This window comes from Eschscholzia californica, unplaced genomic scaffold (genome assembly GCF_041429995.1).
Source record: "Eschscholzia californica isolate CP2 unplaced genomic scaffold, dmEscCali1.0.p SCAF_4, whole genome shotgun sequence".
In the NCBI taxonomy this organism is placed as follows: domain Eukaryota; kingdom Viridiplantae; phylum Streptophyta; class Magnoliopsida; order Ranunculales; family Papaveraceae; genus Eschscholzia; species Eschscholzia californica.
The window spans coordinates 15,662,520-15,674,872 of NW_028238461.1; the positions used below are offsets into that span (position 1 = coordinate 15,662,520).

Sequence of the window (12,353 nt, forward strand, 5' to 3'; positions counted from 1 at the left end):
TTTGTCTGCTCCAAATTTAATTAGTTGGTTCATCAACAATCATTGAAATCGAGATTAGGAATGTAACCACCAAACTCTTTGTCAACAACTACTTTAAGAACTCCCACAATATTATCTTTCGTTTTTTGCATGGACTTCAGTTAATTGTTCATTGTACTTCTCAACTATTGTCTCTTCAGTCGAAATCGGTTGTTCTCTTATAATAAATTTATCAAGAGTTCTTCTTTGTGACTGAATTAATATTTTTTTCTTACCTCTTCTTGGAGAAGATAAATTGAAGTTGTAAAATGAATTTTTTTTCTAAACTGAAGTAACAGTGTAAGAGAGAATTTGATTGTGGAAAAGTAGAGAGAGAGAGAAAAAAAAACAAAATTTAAATGGGGAAGTAGTGAGAGAACGAGAAATAAAATTTAATTTTATACACAGTAACGAAGGAATCACATTTATACAACATACAACAAAGAGAAAGGAATAGATTAGTAATTGGTTGCATCCATTTTTGACTTTTCAAACACTATTACGTTAGTTCCCCATTAAAGAAAGAAATTGTGGGCCATATGTGGTGGGAACCCAATGCGGGCGCCCAACCTATACATCGATTCAACCGCTCAGCCTATACATTGACATGAAATCCACAAAAATCTATACAATGTCAATGAGAAGTACATTAAGGTTTATACAACGTCAACAAAAATATTATTGAAATAATAACAAGAGTCCATGAAAGTCCATGGAATTGTCAATGGAAATGTTCCTGGTGTCGCTATTGTCAATGGAAATGTAGAGACATAAAGTCTATGAATGTCTGCCAATGTCCATATTGAATACCCCCTCCTAAATTGATTCAAAATCTTCATGCCCCCAAAACAACGATCTCGCATTCTTGTGACATCCTTTTATGACTTTCATCAAGCTTCTCTCTTCTCGGGCTAGAACCGGGTCAGTTTAGAACCCGAGACTCAAATTCTGATGCGCGGGCAGTTGCCGATAACCAGGTTGAGCTACCACTGTAGTTGAACACACCACTAACCTTATCGTCTCTCTCTCTCTAAAACTCTTTCTCTCTCTCTATCTATCTCACAGTTGTAAATACACAGATAATGTGCACAACAATTAGAACACCAACATGGGTCTCAAGTCGAAGATTTTTCGAACAAACTCTATCAGATCTTCACAAATGTTCAAACCTCAGTTATCTAAAGCAAGTTCAAGCTCAAATATTCAAAGCCAATTTGCATCAAGACCCATTTGTTGCTCCCAAACTTATTGCAGCTTACTCTCTCTGTCGTCAACTGACTTCAGCTATCAATGTTTTTAATCAAATTCAAGAACCCAATGTTCATCTTTACAATACCCTCATGAGAGCTTGTACCCAAAACTCTCAACACTCTCAAGCTTTCTCTACTTTCTTTGAATTACAGAGAAATGACTTGTATCCTGATAATTACACATACCCAATTCTTCTTAAAGCTTGTTCTGGTCAATTGGTACTTCGCCAAGTTCAAATGATTCATACCCATATTGAAAAATTTGGTTTTTATTCAGATATATTTGTACCCAATTCTCTTATTGATACTTACTGTAAGTGTGGGAACTTAGGTATTGATGCTGCTAAGAAGTTGTTTGATTCAATGACTGAGAAAGATGTTGTTTCTTGGAATTCTATGATATGTGGGTTGGTAAAATCTGGGGAGTTATTAGAAGCTCGAAGACTGTTTGATGAAATGCCTCAAAGAGATACTGTGAGTTGGAACACTGTTTTGGATGGGTATGTCAAAGCAGGAGAAATGAATTCTGCATTTGAACTATTTCAAGTTATGCCTGAGAGAAATGTTGTGTCTTGGTCGACTATGGTCTCTGGTTATAGTAAAGCTGGTGACATGGATATGGCGAAAATGTTGTTTGATAAAATGCCTGTCAAGAATTTGGTTCCTTGGACTATAATGATATCTGGGTATGCTGAGAAAGGACTTGCTAAAGAGGCGTTTACTTTGTATGATCGAATGGAGAAGGCAGGATTAGAACCTGATGATGGTACTTTAATTAGTATATTAGCTGCTTGTGCTGAATCTGGTTTACTTAGTTTAGGTAAGAGGATTCATTTCAAGATTGAGAGTAGTAAATCAAGATATCGTATTCAAGTTTGTAATGCGTTGATAGACATGTACGCGAAATGTGGAAATTTGCATAAGGCATTGAATGTTTTTGATGGGATGGTGGAGAGAGATGTAGTTTCATGGAATTCAATGCTTCAAGGCTTAGCTATGCATGGAAATGGTAAAGAAGCACTTGATCTTTTCGCTCGAATGATTCGAGAAGGAATGGAACCTGATGAAGTCACTTTTATCAGTGTCTTGTGTTCTTGTAGTCATGCAGGTCTTATTGAGGAAGGTCGCCATTACTTCTCAATGATAGAGAAAGATTATGGACTTGTTCTTCAAGTTGAACATTATGGTTGTATGGTCGATCTTCTTGGACGAGGTGGACATTTAAAAGAAGCATTTGAGTTTGTTAAAGTTATGCCTATGGAACCAAATGCAATTATATGGGGAACCCTTTTAGGAGCTTGTCGAATGCATAACGATGTAGAACTTGCAGAGAAAGTGGTTGATCGATTGGTTAAATTGGAGACGAAAGATGCAGGAACTTATGCCATTTTGTCTAATATTTATGCATCAGCTGGTCATTGGGAAGATGTTGCTAAAGTAAGGGTTCAAATGAGAAGTGTTCAAAAGCCAGCAGGTGCTAGTTCGATCGAAGTAGGTGATGAAGTTCATGAATTTACAGTTTCAGATAGATCTCATCCTCAATCGTCGAGGATTTATAATATGATAGATAGACTAAGACAGCATCTCAAGCAAGTTGGTTATGTTCCACGGGCACATTATTAGTACTTCATGCATCTAGGGATAAAAGCTCAATTGAATCATCTTTGGGATTCTTATCGATATTAACAACTGAATGGGAATCATATAGTGAAACCACTATAAAACATATGAAAATAGAGAGATCATGTAATGTATAGTGCAATCTTGGCGCAAATTGTTCTTCTCCGTGTTGTGAAGAAACCTTTTTCCAATATTAATACAATTTTATGGATTTCTCCTTTCAAATTCTCAGTTGGGTTTGTCAAGTTAAAATCATTCTATTTCCTTCACAATGTTATGTACAGGTTTTGATAAAACTTGGTGAACCAAACGAAGAGAGTCAAAGCTCGATAAAGTGAAGTTGTCAAGGGAAGTTTCAAGCCAATGTTAAGGAGCTCCATGAGCTAAATTTCTGATTTTATTAAACTTAAGTGGGTGAAGTTGCACTAGGCCTTAAATTTCTTTAATCCTAACTTGTTGTCTTGGCCTATTTGTTCTTTGCAGATCTTCTCATTGAAAGAGGAGAAGCTAATAGGTATATCTAATTTCTTCATCAATTTTTCGACTTTATATTCTTCAAAATAGTTGAACAGCTCTTATACATGTTAGAGTCTTTGTACTGATTCTTTGTATACACTTTTCTTAAAATAGAAAACAATAGTTGGATCAACTGTTTTTCATTTGAAAGAAAGCCTACCCAACCCTATCCATGAAACACTTGGCCTTCTTATAGGCCTTCTTCAAATACTTGCCAAACCTAAACAAATCAACTATAACATTTTGTCCTTTTAGATATATTTCCTTGGTATTTGACCACTTTTCCTTGTTAACTTCCCACGGCTTTCTCATTACCAAATGATCCTTCCCATACTTCTCCACCAAACTACTCTCATTCACTTTAATAGTGTATTCCATATACTCTAATCCCATCTCTTTTGCAGGTTTTCCAAAACAAGTCTCAGCAAGCCATTCTGTTCCTATTGGCACCACCTGCATAAACACCGACTTCGGTCGCAGGAAGAGAAAGTGTGTTAATGCAGCTCCATGAACACCCACCATTACATGACTTCTACTCAATAACCCATAAGCTTCTCTCAAGGATGTTAATCTCGTTGGCTTGAAAATCGTCACCTCAAAACCTACCTCCTTTGCTAACAGTACTACTTCTGCCTGATTCACAATGACCCTTCCTACATGTTTACCCGTTCGACTGGCCAGCACCAAACGTGGTCGTTGACTCATCGGTATAATAGGAGACAGTGATGGAACACCAGAACTTAATTTCCGACCCTTTCTATCATATGCGGCTTCAAGGAACCCCCGAAAATGTTTGAATGTTTCATTGTTTGGTAACAGAGTAGGATTTATAGTCATGAAACCATGAGATATTAGACCAATTGTTGCAGAAGGAAAACAATGAGTTACAAGTTGACTCTCAACACTGATGATTGGGTAAGGAGTAAAGAGTTTAAGTAGTTCTCTGTACTTACTAACCCACCACTTGTGACATTCAGAAATGACTAGAATAGGTTTTTGGTGGTGATTCTTACTGTCAGGGAAGACTGTGCGAAGGGTGACATAAAGAGGTACAAATCCATCGGCGAAATCATGGAAGAGGTTTCCTGTGTACCCACCTGAACTGAAAACAATAGCTGGAACTTGGTGATGTATCTTGCAAGGAACTATTTCAGAAGAAGATGAAGTGAGCACAGTGAACTCTTTTACATGAGAATTCATGATGTTTGTTTCCCATTTGCGAGGGTAAGGACGGATCTTTTGTGATGATGGTGTTGTTGAAGATGATGAGATGGCCGAGTCCAAGAGGTAGAGTGTGGATTTAGTTGGGTCCAAGGTAGTTGGGCCGTTGAGTGAACAAATGTCGTAACGACTGTGAGATCGGTCACATAGGATGAGGGTTGAGTTCCGTGGCACCGAAGGTTTAAATGGTTGTTCTACAGCTTGTTTGATCTTCAAATGAGTTGTTTTAACCTTCGAAGTTTCTTCCTCTGCAAATAGTTGAAATTAATGAAATCATTTAATAAGTGGTGAACACAAGATTTGCATAATGAATTCACTTTATCGTTAAGGATATAATCGGCTTTCACCCATGCAGATAACTGGCTGTTGTTCAAACTAAAATTTTCAATTGGGGTAGTGTTTATTTACGTAATGTTACCCTAAACAAAAATCTAATCGGAACGTATTAATTTTACAAAGTTAGATGTTAATATTAATATTCATGGTGTCGCAAAATTATCAAATTTTATATCAGCTGGCGCCTATCCAATAGCACTCATAAAAACCACTATTGTTTCAATGGTGAGACCGTATGCCCCGAAAAAACTGTCAGATGGGTGGATTGAGTTTGCGCGATCACTCCTTAGAAAGAATTGAAGGCGAAATTCGATCGTCTACCTCAGAAATTCTTTAAGATTTCGGCCCTCTTTTCGGGCTTAATATCATTTTTTGCTATTGATTTCCCCAAGTTATATTTTAACAAAACAAAAAAGAAAAAAATTCCCCAAGTTATGTTGACACCCATTAGGCTTAAGATGAAAGATACTTGTAACTACTCCTAACATTTACCAAAAATACCTAAAGTGCCCTTCTAATTGCATAGTAAAACAAACAAAGCTTCAAAAATAAGGTAACAAGAAGAAATATTTTCCCAAAAAGAATCCAAGAAAAGTAAAAACAGATTATCAAGATGGCATACCTTCTTGAGTAGTTTTTGTTGATTTTGGATAAGATGATGATGAGATTGAAAGTGAGAAGAAAGTTATGTGAGGAATCAAGAAAAACATTATGAACAGAAACAAAATGGTGGCCATACCCATTGAAACATCTCTTTTCTTCAACTTCATCTTCTTCTTCTCTTTTGTTACTGATTTCAAACTAAATTTCATACTATTATAATTCACAATCTGATAAAAGTTCAATTAGAAATGCCAATTCTCCTTTGATTGTGTATATAAGATTTGGGTTCTTCCTCAATGCTCTGTTTTCCTCTGTTCATCCAGGAACATTCAATCCAAGAACAAGAAAGAAATTGAAAAGTTTTTCTAGAGAGAGAGAGAGAGAGGGAGATAGAGAGACTAATGACTAGATAATGAGTAATGAGAGATAATGTAATTAACCAGTAACAACAAGTACATGATGAGTTTAGTTGGAGCACCATATATAGTAAATGAGCAAACAATACTTTGTATTTTGAACCACTTTGACTAATTTAATTACTAATCCTCATAATAATGCTGTAAATACCCAAAATGCCCTTTTTCGGATAAACACTTGTGAAGTTTTATAGGGGCCATTCTTTTAAAGGCCTCTCTTTGTGAATTCGGTTCACAAGAAAATACTCGATACGAGTACATCGAATTCACAAGAGACTACCTGGAACGAGTCTACCGAAATTCATTCCAGTAGCCTATTTTGTGAATTCGATCAACTCGTACCAAATTGTGAATTCATTGCACTCGTACCGAATTTACAAGAGGGGCTTTTTTTAACAAGAATAGGGGAACCCTACAAAACTTCCCTACACACCTTGCCACTCAAATACGATTGTGCTTAGTTCAACAAAAAAAAAATACAGTATTTCCATAAGGTCTTTGAAGGGTTTGGAAAAAAAGGGGGTTTGATTCAAAATGAACCTCATGAGTTTATTAAGAAAGAAGTGTGTCACATATACTCTGAACTTGTGGTTTGTAATTTACAAGTTGTATAGTTATCATTAAACTTTGGGTTCATAGGTTTGATGAAAGGGACTAGAGCATGATATCATTAGAAAATGGCATACAGATTGTCTCTATAAACTCTCTCCTGTCCTTCATCAAAAAAAAAAAAAAACTCTCTCCTGTCCATTAATATGGATGAAGATAAAATAAAAGCTTATTATTTTGTAGGTGAAAGCAAATATTAATTTAAAATGAACCAAAAAAGAATTGATTCCATTGCCGGGATTCGAACCCGGGTCGCCTGGGTGAAAGCCAGGTATCCTAACCGGGCTGGACTACAATGGATTATTTGTTTTCTGTCACCTTTCCCTTTATAACTATTATTTGGAATCTCATTTTTTTTTCCAACAACTAGCAAGTTGTTATTACCTATAATCCCTCACTTAATTTGCAGCTCATCTGAACTAATCTGATACTGCACTTTTTTAGTAGATTATTTTCTTGAGCTTGGTTTTGATGGATCCTATTACGACAGGATATTACTTCAACATCAAGGGAAGGAGATGTTACTACAAATATTCATTGGACGGGCACCGTCTCAAATAATTTGATAACGTTCGACGGAGGCTTCCAAATGACTCTTTTACCCGGAGGCATGTACATGGCATTCCCATCTGATTTGGCAAAGAACGTAGCGGAATCAACTTCTTTCCATTTGTAGTTCGGTTGGATGGAGTCACCTGGCAAGAGGCAACGCCTTATACGTATATACGATGTTGAGGGATTAGCAGTTTCATCAACATATATTTCGGAGTCCAGAGTATAATGTGCTCTTATTAATGTGTGATCCCATGACATTTGTTTTATAAGCTTAACTAATGACCTTGTACTTCTACGTAGAAAAATGAATTCATCGAGCCACATTTTAAGGCCCAACTCGACAAAGGTTACTTTTTCAATATTGAATCATGGTGAGGCTTATACTATTGAATCTTTTCATTTTAATGATCGATAAGCTTAAGAAATATGCAGTGGTAGTATTCCCATGAAATGGTTAAACAAAATCAAGTATCAATATAACATTTCCAAGTTTGAACTTTAAAGAGTACAGGAAGTATATAAAAGACGAACGAATCATAAAAAGCAAAGAATCAATACTAATCAGCTTGTTATGAAAAATATGTCTTATCGATGTCGATAGCAAGGCAAAGCTTGGAGCCACTCTCAGCTGGTAATCTAAAACACCAAAGAAGAACTTGATCCAGAAATGGTACCATATTCAGTTTCTCAACTATCTTATTCCAGTCCTTTGTGAGTACGTATTGACCGAGACTTTCCCAAATTTTTAAATTGACTTCCCATTGTTCACCCTTACGGTCAATCACTATAACACTGAGACCTTTCTTCCTCTTCTTGTTGTTTTGATCAGTAGTAGTAGTAGTAGTAGTTTTGATCATGGAGACTAAAAGTTTCTCCTTCTCTTCTGTTGTCATGAACTCTTCTAGTGCTTCACAGTGAGGGAGAAAGAATCTGTTTAGTTTGGAATTCGTATCGCTTCGGGTAAGCCGTTTTGACGTAAGCCACAAAGGGTTTGTACCATTTAGTACTTGAGTAATAATATGTTGCATATTATGAGACATCACTGGTGGTAGCAATAATAGTGATGATGGTGGTGGTGGTGGCGGCCGCGTCTTCTTCTTTGCCGATTTCCTCCCTTTCTGGTTTGTATCTGTTGTTGGTGTTATTTTCTTCTGTTTCTTTCTTTTCCCTTGGACGGCACATTCTTCGTCATTGTCAGACAAATCAATCCTCCTCTTGAAGTTGGTGGTGGTGGTGGTGGTTGTTGGGTGGGTTAGTTTATGATGATCAGCAGAGATATGAGATTGTTTTGTGAAATATTTATCGTCTAGAAACCCATCCCTTATGAGTCGTTTCAGTAGGAAAGTCCTCATAGCAATTAGTCTTGCCATTCTATTTCAACAAATTAATGGAAACTAATTCAGAGAACAGATTGTTCTGTGAAATACTATTGTTTAACGAAAATTAGGGCTCAAATATAGTCAAAACTGATATAAACCCAGAAATCAAGAAATGCTCTCTTGCCAAATAGTGAGAAATTGAATCAAACTCAGAAAAAGAATCACCAAAAAAAACTTGGAATGAATAGTACCTAATCGATTCACCAAAACCCAGAAACTTGAAATCGCTTAGTTCAACAAAAAAACTCTATCAAGATTCTTCTTCTTCTTCTTCCTCTTCGTTTTCTTGGTTGAACTGGAAAGACTAACAAATTATCAGATGAAGAATGTAGCTAGAGATAGATAGACTGTTCATTTATAAACTCAAGATTTCTCTCAACTAAAAAATGTTTCTAAATTTTCTCTCTTCTTAAGAAAGTTTCTGATCTTATTTCTGTTTTTCTCTCTCTAGGGTTCCACTCCTTATGTTGAACTCTGTTTTTAGAAACTTGGATATCAAGAAATCAAACGGTCATTTTATCAATTTGAAATCCCTAACGGCATTTGGGTATCTATTTCCCCCAATTGCCCGCGTGTTTGGAGTCATTGGTTTCCACGGCTAATGAGAAGGCGGTTTAATTGGGACCCTTGGATGCAAATTGATGGAAGAGGAACTTTTAGATCCCTTCTCAATTTAGTAAGAGTGAAATAGTTTTATTAATGATTAATCCAAAAAATAATGTTCAATCTTAGTTGTGTTTGGTGGTATTGTAGAAATTTCTATTCAAAAATGAAGAAGAGGAAAGTATGTTTCCAAACTAAATTACGTATAATAAAGATACAGTGATTCAGTATTAATTGTTGAGGCACTAAATAAATAGAGTGATGTTGGGAGGCTTTAGGCTCTTTGATATCGGACTTTAGACATCTTTAATTATCGGCTTAACTTAGGCGATTATCGTGCTTATCACATCTTAATGATATATCAATGTCTTGTAACGACTAACATAGGTCGTAGTCGACTTCTCAAAAACAAAAACAAAAACAAAAATTGTTTTATTAGAGGGCATTCTTTTTTTGTTGTTGAAATAGAAGAGGGAATTGTTATTCACTGTCTTGACCCGTTTCCATATCAGAGAGAATTTAGTATTAGAAGAAAAGGATATATACACTTCCCATGACATGTTTCAAAGTGTCAGACGCAGAACAAAAGACATGTTGAGAACAACCCAAATAGGGTCTTTAAAGAGTCAGATCTGAATATGGCAAAATGAAAAAAGAGTCAAGGTCTTTGCAGACAAAATTGAAGTAAGTTTTAGTTGTCTTCCGTTTATGACTAGCTAAAAAAGGAAGTATAGAGAGCAAGTAATTAGATTCTCCTATCGTTCTTTCCGACTTCCTTAGGACTATACCATCTAAATTAATAAAGAGTTTAACATTTTGCACCAGAAGAACCATAAAAGAACTTATGAACTCAAAACTCTTAATATGTAACATTCAACAAGTCATTTGAGTTTTTCATTACAAGCAAAACCCTAGAATAGGATTACTATAACTATATCAAAACCCCCCAAAACTAAACAGGTAGATAGACTGATACCCTGGATTACTGGAACACGTCGATCATGATCAAATCCGACTAACTCATTCTTTTTCACTACTAACTAAAGTACTCAAGCAAGACCTACTCGGAGATTGTTGTTTTAAGGGGAAGAACACTTTCCACTTCTTGAGCACTTGCGTTCTTCTCTGCAACAATCTTCGACATTCCAAACATCTGAAATGCATCAAAGTTCAATTAAATATACTCAGAAGGAACACCCAAAAAAAATATTCAAAAGTCGGTAAACATATAAAACGATGTGTTATCTACTTCTGCTTTTGAGAGATGTCTCTGTTTACTAACCTTTTGAATTGTTTTCTTAAAGCAAGTTTTGTGTTCATCCATTGAAGCATTAATGAACTCGTCGATGTGATCCCTTATATCGGACACGAAACTTGCGTCCTCTGATTTCTTCTTTCGGCAAGATGTTATGGCTGGGGGTGCTGGTTGAGATTCTGATTGACTTTTTTGAGACTCCATTTTTCAGATTACTACTGGACCTGTAACAGATATTCGATTGTTAATTCAACCCTTCTTAGATAAACTTCTAAATTATTTAACACTTCTATCTCTTACTCCCAAAATCAATCTGGAAAAGCAAATGTTAATGTGCGGCGCTAAAAGTTCATGAAAACCAAACGCAGAACTAAGCTGTAGAGATGCAAGAGAAAGGGATGATCAAAGGTAGTGATTAAGGGTGGAGAGCGAAAACAGAAATTTAGCCATCAAGAAAGATGTGTTAAAGAGAGAATGAGATGAACAATAAGACGTGTGTTTATACGAATTACTGGTTGATCAAGAAATAACAAAGACGGGCGGTAAAGTCTAGTGAAACCTGAAAAGGGGGCTCCAACAAAAAATAAATTTATGTAGTAAAATCGAAGTTTGGTCAAATTCTTGAGTTGTCCGTCATAAACCATTGTTTGAGCCTCTAGTCTTTCAACTTAAGAATCAGACTATAAGTTTATCTATGTCACTATGTGTATAGAGTCCCAATGACATACAAAAATCTGCCTCATGAAAACAAAAATTGGAAGCAAAACCAAAATAATACTAGCTCTAAAATGAGTACGAAAAGGTAAAGTAGATGCCACGATTCATGGTCAATTTTTTCCTTAAACAAATGTAGAAGTATCCTAAAACCCCAAACTACAATCTAACAGATTCATATCGGCAGCACAGCCCAAGTGATCTTTTTTTCTGTCTAAATCTGACACGTCTAAATCAAATTTACCCAAAATCAGCTTGAATCAGCAATTCGAACCACACACGAGTCAGACAAAGACAAACATGCGAAAATCAAACTCAATAACGAACTTGTTCTAACCAAGAAGAAACTGCCCTAAACCTAAATAAGAAATCAAACTACTAAATTTATAGGGTAAAATCTTTGTAGTTATCATGACAATGTGACATTTTTCGATATAACCCCAGATATATCTATAATGCATGTATCATTCATTAGCCGGTACGAACAAAAATCTGATATATGTCTTGTATCATCCCCTAGCCTAGCTGGTATTCATCTCGAATCAAATATCTACTACCTAGGTAAATTTAATATTTCGAATAAAAATTCATAGAAGATGATTGTTATTTTTATTTGCTTCTATGGGTTTTCATCTTTAAACCCCAATATGACCTAAAAATTGAACAGGATAAGCATATATGGTAGTATTAGATAAAGCCAATACATGAATTAGTTCAATGGTAAATACAAGTACCCTAATAATTTATCATAAGAGATTTTTCTTTAAACGAAGAATATATGCATCAAATAATTGAATTAGAGAAGAGAGAGAGAAAGATAAATAGGATAGAGAGAGAACCTTCTTCAACTGCTTCAACCTTCAATGAGATAGACGAGAAAGAGATTGAGAGGGTAAATAAAGAGAAGGGTTACTTGGGGGAGACGATAAACAGTTGGAGATTTTCGTCATTCCACTTTTGGTTAATTTGTTGGGTGGAAGGAACTTGGATGTGGCACTGTTGGGCGGAAATATCTAATCGATATTGGGTCGGGAAAGAGCTCGTTTGTCAGGAAACCGGTCAGAAATGCCCATGTTTGTAGTGCTCGTGGAGCCGTGGGCACCCGAAACCCGACTTGGGCCTACATGCGTCTCGCACAACTACCAAACTCATAAGTCTCAAACTAGTGCTTGGTATGATGCAGGTCATCTAAGCTCTACTGATTTATGTATGTCGTGTGCAGGCTACAGCTAAAACTAATCCTAATTATTGTTCGCAA

The 12,353-nt window shown here is 36.0% G+C and overlaps 3 protein-coding genes and 1 non-coding gene across 8 annotated transcripts; 1 reads left to right on the forward strand and 3 right to left on the reverse strand.

The window, feature by feature from the left end:
* The first annotated feature begins 881 nt into the window (after positions 1 to 881).
* Positions 882 to 4,956, forward strand: LOC147543145 (Tetratricopeptide repeat (TPR)-like superfamily protein). 2 transcript variants are annotated; one of them, XM_086636985.1, is made up of 3 exons: positions 1,022 to 3,402; positions 3,809 to 4,319; positions 4,424 to 4,956. In XM_086636985.1, exon 1 carries the CDS (start codon positions 1,101 to 1,103, stop codon positions 2,889 to 2,891), a length of 1,791 nt encoding a protein of 596 aa, XP_086493111.1. In that variant the 5' UTR covers positions 1,022 to 1,100; the 3' UTR covers positions 2,892 to 3,402; positions 3,809 to 4,319; positions 4,424 to 4,956. The 2 variants fall into 2 exon arrangements, with proteins under 2 accessions (XP_086493110.1, XP_086493111.1); XM_086636984.1 differs by having other exon boundaries at positions 882 to 3,402; positions 3,809 to 4,956.
* Positions 3,440 to 6,063, reverse strand: LOC147543146 (xylan glycosyltransferase MUCI21-like). 2 transcript variants are annotated; one of them, XM_086636986.1, is made up of 2 exons: positions 5,584 to 6,063; positions 3,440 to 4,873 (listed from the first exon to the last, which is right to left on the reverse strand). In XM_086636986.1, the coding sequence occupies exons 1-2, from the start codon at positions 5,771 to 5,773 to the stop codon at positions 3,561 to 3,563; spliced, it is 1,503 nt and encodes a 500-aa protein (XP_086493112.1). In that variant the 5' UTR covers positions 5,774 to 6,063; the 3' UTR covers positions 3,440 to 3,560. The 2 variants fall into 2 exon arrangements, with proteins under 2 accessions (XP_086493112.1, XP_086493113.1); XM_086636987.1 differs by having other exon boundaries at positions 5,701 to 6,020.
* Positions 6,064 to 6,815: 752 nt separating this feature from the next.
* On the reverse strand, positions 6,816 to 6,889 carry TRNAE-UUC (transfer RNA glutamic acid (anticodon UUC)). The gene has a single exon. It is a non-coding gene; the product is annotated as a tRNA-Glu (tRNA).
* Positions 6,890 to 9,954: 3,065 nt separating this feature from the next.
* On the reverse strand, positions 9,955 to 12,026 carry LOC147543148 (uncharacterized). Of its 3 annotated transcripts, none has more exons than XM_086633874.1 (3): positions 11,933 to 12,026; positions 10,409 to 10,602; positions 9,955 to 10,279 (listed from the first exon to the last, which is right to left on the reverse strand). In XM_086633874.1, the coding sequence occupies exons 2-3, from the start codon at positions 10,583 to 10,585 to the stop codon at positions 10,187 to 10,189; spliced, it is 270 nt and encodes an 89-aa protein (XP_086490000.1). In that variant the 5' UTR covers positions 10,586 to 10,602; positions 11,933 to 12,026; the 3' UTR covers positions 9,955 to 10,186. The 3 variants fall into 3 exon arrangements, with proteins under 3 accessions (XP_086490000.1, XP_086490001.1, XP_086490002.1); XM_086633875.1 differs by having other exon boundaries at positions 10,409 to 10,605; positions 11,935 to 11,976; XM_086633876.1 differs by having other exon boundaries at positions 10,409 to 11,261; positions 11,321 to 11,960.
* Between the last annotated feature and the right edge of the window lie 327 nt (positions 12,027 to 12,353).

Excerpts from the sequence above, each read along its gene's own strand:
- LOC147543145 (XM_086636984.1), top strand. The coding sequence starts at position 1,101 with ATGTGCACAACAATTAGAACACCAACATGGGTCTCAAGTCGAAGATTT.
- LOC147543146 (XM_086636986.1), bottom strand. The coding sequence starts at position 5,773 with ATGAAATTTAGTTTGAAATCAGTAACAAAAGAGAAGAAGAAGATGAAG. Across the intron at positions 4,874-5,583 it reads AACAAAAACTACTCAAGAAG|AGGAAGAAACTTCGAAGGTT; the intron begins GTATGCCATCTT and ends AACTATTTGCAG.
- LOC147543148 (XM_086633874.1), bottom strand. The coding sequence starts at position 10,585 with ATGGAGTCTCAAAAAAGTCAATCAGAATCTCAACCAGCACCCCCAGCC. Across the intron at positions 10,280-10,408 it reads TTAAGAAAACAATTCAAAAG|ATGTTTGGAATGTCGAAGAT; the intron begins GTTAGTAAACAG and ends GATGCATTTCAG.